At 37.4% G+C, this 8,097-nt stretch overlaps 1 protein-coding gene across 1 annotated transcript in view; it reads left to right on the top strand.

Moving 5' to 3' along the window:
* Nucleotides 1-7,137, top strand: part of Ces5a (carboxylesterase 5A) — a 29,801-nt gene extending 22,664 nt beyond the window's left edge. Inside the window, exons 12-14 of the mRNA XM_013516107.1 lie at nucleotides 3,559-3,708; nucleotides 6,445-6,517; nucleotides 6,598-7,137. Coding sequence (XP_013371561.1) covers nucleotides 3,559-3,708; nucleotides 6,445-6,517; nucleotides 6,598-6,829 — 455 coding nt within the window. The 3' untranslated portion in view covers nucleotides 6,830-7,137. The remainder of the gene's footprint in view (nucleotides 1-3,558; nucleotides 3,709-6,444; nucleotides 6,518-6,597) is intronic.
* The last annotated feature ends 960 nt before the right edge of the window (nucleotides 7,138-8,097 follow it).

The following is an 8,097-nucleotide window of genomic DNA, read 5'->3' as shown; positions in this document are numbered from 1 at the left end:
GACCTTGCGCTTGCCAGGCAGGTGCTTTGCCGCTGAGCTAAATCCCCAGCCCGGTCACTGCTGATCTTGACAAGAACTACTTGGATGGCATGATAGGGAAGAAAAGCTTGCTTAAGATGGATTCATGAGAAAATGGAGAAATTGACCTCTAGATTCAATGCAAGCCCAATCTCAATCAAAATTTTTGTAGCAGTTTTGGAGAATGGGCACATTACTTATAAAATTTATATGGAAATACAAAGGCCAAAAATTCTTGAAAAATGGCTGAAAGACTGTCATGGAGCTACAGTAAATAAAATTTCATATTGGCTGAAGGTTAGACATGCAGAACAAGAGATGAGTGGAGAGTCCAGAAAATAAGCCCACTTTTATGCAGTGAACGCTTGTGGCTGGGATAATTGGATGTATATGTGAAAAAATCGTAACCATTAACTCACACCATACATAATAATATTTTGAGATTAACTGTAGATCCAAATATACAAGCTAAAATTTTATGAAAGTAAATTGGTTTTGCTTGTCAAAAGATGTTATTCATGAGGGTAACAAAGTGAGGGAGGATAGTTTCAGCACCCACATCCAACAAAGGTAGAGAATAAACAGGCAAGAACTGACATTTTTGTTAGTGCTCTAGAAAAGGATCACAAATTTTTAGCCAGTAGGTGAACATTTAATTAAGACATAACCCCCTGAATCTCAGTAATAAGGCTCTGTGGCATTTTCTTTTACTCTTGAAGCGTTGTCTGCTACCCAGCAAAACAATGACCTCAAACTACAGCAACCCACATTAATTGTGTACTATCTTAGTACTGGAGGTGGAAATGGATTTTGTTCTCAAAGAATTATAGTTGGTTGTTTTGACTTGTCTGTCTGGTGGCTCCAAATTGACCAGCCTAAAATGACTATCTCCATAAAAGGCTTGCTTGTATTAGACATAAATCAGAACTCTGTTAAGGGTGAGGCACCTACCTTGAAGGTATCTGTTGGAAACATTTAAAGGTAATTATACCAGTTTCAGGGACAAGGGATATCAGGGAAAACAATAAGCAAACTTAAAATATTGGGAGGCACAAGCACCTGCCTGGCAAGTGCAAAGTCCTGAGTTCAATTCTCAGTACCAAAAAAAAAAAAATATTGGGGGGAAAAGCTGAACAATAAAACTTTGGGGAAGAAAGGCTTGAAAAGCTCTCACATATTCTTAGGAATCTAGAAGGCTGTGTGAATGTCTTGTATTTCTTTTTTATCACAATTTTTAATGTCAAAAATGCTATTTAATTTCCAAATATTTGTCAGTTTTCCAGATTTCCTTTTGTTATTGATTTCTGATTTCATACCATTGTGACCAGAGAAAATATTCTGTATGATTTCTGCCCTTTTAAATTTGTTGAGGTATATTTTGTGATCTAACCTATGTTTTGTTCCGGTGGATATTCCATGTGCACTGAAGAAGCATAAGCACTCTGTCACAGTTGAGTGCAATGTTCTCTCCATGTCTATTAGGGCTAGCTAATTTACAGCGTCACTCCAGTCTTCTAGTTCCTTTATATTTTGTATAGTTATTCTGTTATTGAAAGTGGAGTGCTGAAGTAGTAAACTATTAATATAAATATGTTCATAGAAATGAAATATGAATGCAAGCTACAACATATATGAATCTTTAAGTGAAAGAATCCAGAATCCAGACACAAAAAGCCATATGCTATATGATTCTGTTTATATGAACTGTCCAAATTAGGCAAGTCCATAGAGTTAGAATGAAGAATTGTGTTTTCTCAGGGATGGGCGGAGGGTTAAATGGAATGAGTACTTAATGGATGTGGGATTTCTATTTGGAATGACAAAAATGTTCTGGATATATATAGTGGTGATATTTGTACAACATTTTGAATGCCTTAAAAATCACTGAATTGCATATATTCTGTAAAATGGTTAAAGTGGTGAATTTTATGTTGTATTTTTTACCTTAAAATACTGCTAAAAATGAAAAGGCAAACTACAAACCAGAAGAAAATGTTTGCAATACAATTATCTCACAAAAATCATACTCGGAATACAAGAACTCAAATGCATACTAAAAAATAGTCTTTCACAATAATAGGAAAAAGATTTGAAAAGATCTCTCAGAAAAGATACAGGAACATCTCAAAGCCCATGAAAAGTGTGCAACAATATTAATCAATAAGGCAATGCAAAATGAACCAAAATCCCAAAACAAAGTAACCATTCATACCCACCAGAATAAATTTAAAGCACAAATCATACCAAGAAGTATTGCCAAGAATGTGGAATGTTGAGAATTCTCAGAAACTACTAGAGGGAAAGGGAAATAGTATAGCCACCTAGAAAAACTAGCAGTTTCTTATAAGTTTAAACACAGCTATCAGACACATTCTGTTTCTTGGTATTCCCTGAGCAGTAAAAGTTTATGTCCATACAAAAGACTTATAGATGCCTACTCATAGCTGGTGTAATCATCAGAGCCCCAACCTGGAAACAAGCTGTCTTTCATTACATGACTGGATAAACAAATTTTGATATGTTCATGCAATAACAAAGTACTTGGTGATATAAAGGAATCTACTATTGATACAACAACATGCACAAATCACAAAAAGTTATGGTTAACAAAGGAAGCCATGGAGCATATAATAGAGTACGTATTGTATTATGTCATTAACGTGAAGTTTGAGAGCAGGTGAAATTAATTTATAGTAATTGGAATGAGAACAGAGCCTATATCTTGGGTGATTGACCAGGAAGGACCTTTCTGGGGTGGTGAAAATGCTCTGTGTTCTGACTGAGGTGGTGGTACATGACTATGTATATATTTGTTAATATATACCAAGCACTGCACTTAAAATCTGTACTTTTTATTACCTTTAAATAATGCTTCAGTTTTAAAAGAGAATAAGAGAAGAGAAAGTAGAGACATAATGCACAAGGCAACTATATTTTGGGTTCTTGCTGGAAGAGATGCAGAGAAATAGCCCAACAATTGGAGGGGAATGGAAACTGTGTGTGTATGTGTGTGTGTGTGTGTGTGTGTATGTGTGTGTGTGCATGTGTGCCTATGTGAGAGACTGTGTTGTGCAAGTGTGTCCATGTGTGTGTGTATGTGTGTGCACCTGGGTGTTGGAAACTACAGAGGAAAGACCTTTCATAGAAGAGAAGTCAAGCCATGTAGGTTCACATACATGGATTGTGAGTTTCTTTTGGAAGCAGGGAATTAGCCTTACTCTGTTTATTGATGGACACTGGAAGCAAAATCAGTGAGAGAAAATCACAGGGTAAATCTTGGCTTAGTATATCTGTTTGCAGACAAGAACAATTACCTTCTTTGAATGCCTTTGACAGTTGTGGGCTCAGTGTCACCAGGGCTGCTATAGCAGAGAAATCCAGCCTCAAATGAAAAAAGGGAAATGTAGGCTGGTTTAGATCACTCCTTATCTCTGAGCTGTCCCACTCATGATTCTATAAACCTAGACTTGATAGGGAGGGAGGAAGGGCCAGCCCCTTGCTCCAACAAATGCATGCCTGACCTTTCTGACCTTTTATTAGATGCTGGTGCACCTGTTTACTTCTATGAGTTTCAACACCGGCCCCAGTGCTTTGAAGATACAAAACCAGCCTTTGTCAAAGCAGACCACTCTGATGAAATCCGCTTTGTCTTTGGAGGTGCCTTTCTGACGGGGGATATTGTCATGTTTGGTAAGAAACTAGCTAAAGGGGCTCCTGCCCTTGCAGGAACACGAAACTTGGAGTGAGATAGAGAAAATAATTGACTTTCTCCTGTTAATATAAGGTTCCTGACTCACCCACCATGACCATTTGTTGTTCTATAAACATATCATACATAAATTTAAATACCACTTATATAATTATATGTGAATATATAATGCATTGTTATATTTACAGATCTTTACATTGTTTCTTACCTTCTGTTGGTTAGAGCAGTGCTTAGGGTGCACACATATTTATTGCTCATGTGGAAGTATAATATGCAAAAAAATCCTAGAAGTAAAGTACAATTGTCAGGATAAAGACTACACATGTTTTAAATGTTGATGAGGTCTCTATGAATGCATGAAACTGTTTCCCACATCTGCTGGAATGCAATGTTTAAAATACATTGTTCACTGAAAACTTGATTGATGACAGTGATTCCTCAACCCAGAATAGTCTATAATTCTCTATAGATTGTTAGCCCAGCATGACTGGGGAGTTGTGATTTAATCACCACTATGGTTTACAGATAGATATACCCTTTGTGTGGAAAACGTCCTCTCTCAGATGTTTCAGAAACCAAAATGAAAAAGAGCTGGTGGTGACTGTTTTCTAGATGAGCGTTTCACTTTGTATGGAAGCCTGAGAGGTGGGCACTTAAGGACACTCAAGTGGGCTAATTTTTTGAAAAAAAATTAGAACCATTTCTATGATCACTGGTCTCACTGTCCCTGTGCATCTTAAAATCCTTTGAGGCTTACACCCAGGTCTTTAAAAGACAAGACCCTTACCCTTTTTAAATAATTTCAGCTCAGCGTGTCTGGATCCAGATGAAATTTTGAACTGTTACTCATGATAACTCATTTATTCTTGAATTTCTGATGAATTCAGTGCTGAAAATAACCAACCACTTAGATGAGGCTATCAATGAAAAAAATTCCATGAAAATTACATGCAGGGATAATTATTGAAATATTTAGTTAAAACATTATATAATGCAGGCTCTTTACTTATCCCTACTGGTTTCTGGACAATGATGACAGAGCATCCCATTTATGGGCTGTGGTTTATTTTTTATTTTCTTTATTCATCCTCATTACATGGATAATGACAGTCCTGCCCTCCAGGATGTCATGAGGCTGAAACGGCACAATGTTCATAAAGCACACAGTGGGTGCTTAATAAATGTCACTATTCTTACTCAGCAAGCATTTACTGGTCCTGTACTATGTGATGGCATGTAGAGTCTCCAAGCTGTAAAAATAAATAACCTGTGTATTAAAGAGCTAAATTCTTTGATATCTAGAGCTCCTAAAAGTAACAAAGAAAGAGCAACCTGATTGAAGACAGAGTAACATGTAAGTGCACAGTTTATGGAAAAAGAAACACAGTGGTTTTTAAGTATATGAAAATCCACTTAGTGTCACTCTCGGCAAGAGAACCGTAGACTACCCTTGGCCAGGTAATCATTTGTCATCAATCAAGGTTTCAAAGAACAATATATTTCAAACCTTGCATTCCAGCCAGCAAGGGAAACAAACTTCATACACCAGAAACCTCTATCAACACTTAAAATGCATAGTGTTTAGCCTGAGAATTCTACTTCTAAGATTCTTTTTGTATAATTATACTTCACATGCATAAAAATATACATGCACACTAAACATTGAGTTCACCAATAGAAGACTGGAAACAATAATTGAATATTAGATGCATATATTATATGAATATAATTACATACAGATATATATTTAAATTAATGTATACTTATGGGACCACAGATGACAGCTTTATAGGGGACAGTGTAGAACCATCTTCTAGATAGAAATTCAGTTAAAAAAAACCAAGATGCAGAACATGTGCCCAGTATACTGCCAAATGTGTAGAAACTGTCCACTCACCTGAACGCCTGTGGAGCCTATCCTGGGGGTGAGGTTCTCAAGAAGTTGGTAACCATGACAATCTCTGAGGTGTTAACGGGGTGTCTGAAAGGAAGTGATGCAAACATAATTCCTTTCTGTTAGATATTAGAATTAGGCACTCTCCCTGCATTTTGGATTTTGTACTTCAATCAGTGTCTTAGTTTCTTTTCTTTTCTCTTTGCTGAGATGAAATACTTGACATCCAAATTTGACTGATACAGCAGTCACCCACCCTTAATCCCAGCATTGCACTAGGAGTCAGTCACACACTCTAGATTCAGCCACCTCTGAAAAAAACACTATGAGCACATGAGGCTTTGGGGGGACATGTAGACATAAATCAGATCAGGTATTACCTTTTCAAATAGAAAAATGCACTACAGTTAACCCTCTACATCTGTGCTTTAACCAACTGCAGACTGAAAATCCTGGGGAAAATTGCATAGGTACTAAACATGTACCGAGTTTCTTTATCATTATTCCCTAAGCAATATGCATAACAACTATTTACATTGACTTTATATTGCATTAGATGTTATAAGCAATCTAGGGATGATAAAATACAAGTGAGGATGTGCATAGGTTGTGTGCAAAAGCTGCATTATTTCATATAAGGGATTTGAGCATCCTTGGATTTGGGTATCTGCAGGGGCATCCTGGAACAAATCCCCTGGGAAAATTGAGGGAAACTTGAAATTGTTTGTAAAAGTGTGTGTGTGTGTGTGTGTGTGTGTGTGTGTGTGTGTGAATGTTCTGAGGAATATTTGTGAGCAGGTGGATTTGTGTTTGTCTCCTGCAGAAGAAGCTACACAAGAGGAGAAATTGCTGAGCAGGAAGATGATGAAATACTGGGCTAATTTTGCTCGGAGCGGGTGAGTGAGGCTGCTGGCTTCCTCTGCACCAGGTGCTGGAGAATAAAAAGTCTTACTTCTGGGTGTGCTCTCACTTCTAGGAATCCTAATGGGAATAATCTGCCTCTGTGGCCGGCCTACAATCACACAGAACAGTACCTGATGCTGAATTTGAACGTCAGCCTTGGACAGAGACTGAAAGAGAAAAGAGTGGAATTTTGGACTAATATTGTCCCTCTGATCATGTCAGCTTCTGAAGCTCTTCTCAAACCTCTTTCTTCCTTAATTTTCTTTTCTTTACCCGTGCCCTTCTTTTTCTCATTTGCTCCTTAGGAGTACTCTTTTTCATGATATTGATTTTTCTTGTATCTCAAAGTTCTTGTTCTCCTCCTTGTTCAAAGTTTCCTTGTTCTCCTTCCATCACTAGCTTCATTCTTGGTTTAGCTGATTTCTGCTGGGGATCTTTGTGGAATAAACTGCTCAGCCTATGTGTCATGGACTTAAGGATTATCCCCATGAAATTCTTTTCAACATCAAGGAATGCAATTGTCCTGGAAGGCAACAAGATTTCCTCAAAAAGTCTGGAGGAGGGCGAGCCCATTAGCTGTCACAATACGCTGCTGTTATTCATATAAAATAAAATCAAAGCAAAATATATCCAGGGAGCATAGTTTTATGCTGTGCTGATAATTTTCCCCCTCTACCCAACATCTAAAATGAAGTGGACTTTTTATTAGAGGTGTCTGCATCTGTTACCTAAAATGCATGTTCCTTTATCCTAACCCAAGGCAGCTTTACCCAGGAGCCAACTCAACATGTCTTGAACGTCTCTGGATTTCAGAAGGGTCACTTTTCTAGCCCACTTGAGCTGTGAGGGGAAGGGATGATGCTAGAGAGCATCAGTCTCAGCAATGGAAAACATACATCAGGCATCAAGTGTTAGATCAGAGCCGTGAAGCAGAAGAGAGACTTCCCTGATAGGATCAAGACTAACTTACCATTCAGAAAACATACACTAAGTTTCCTCACTGGGGTACCAGGCATTTCCTCACCAGGAATACAGTGGTGAATAAAAACATAGCCAAATAGCTAGCAAGCAGACAGTTGTTTATCTGAGGCAAGTTAATCTGATTTAAATTTCATAAGTACTTCCCAGGAAAAGCAATGTGTTTTTAAAAGTGTAATGGAAGGAACCTAATTTAGATTGAAATGTGAGTAGACGACTTTGAAGAAATAGCATTTATATTAAAAAAAAAAGATGAGTAGAAGGCCCTCATTCAATACTTAGTACTGTTTTTAAAAAAGGTGAATTGAAATTTGCCATGTGATCGGGAGAACGTTTTACATACCATCATGTAAAAGATACACTCTTACTTTTCATATCTGTGTAATTCTTATTATGTCCATATAATTCAAGACACTTATTAGATTTTTTTGAAATTGCCTCAAGACTACACCTGGTGCACACAGAATAGGAAGGTTGCTAAACTGCCAGGTACTTTGAATTCCTATAGCCCAGGGATTTTTAACTCATTATCTGATTCTGAGCCTCAGACGTGTTTTATTTAGTCTGAACAGTGTTAAAAATGTTTTGGACTTAG

This window comes from Chinchilla lanigera, unplaced genomic scaffold (genome assembly GCF_000276665.1).
Source record: "Chinchilla lanigera isolate Chin_1 unplaced genomic scaffold, ChiLan1.0 scaffold00032, whole genome shotgun sequence".
Lineage (NCBI taxonomy): Eukaryota > Metazoa > Chordata > Mammalia > Rodentia > Chinchillidae > Chinchilla > Chinchilla lanigera.
This window is presented reverse-complemented; position numbering and strand designations above follow the sequence as displayed.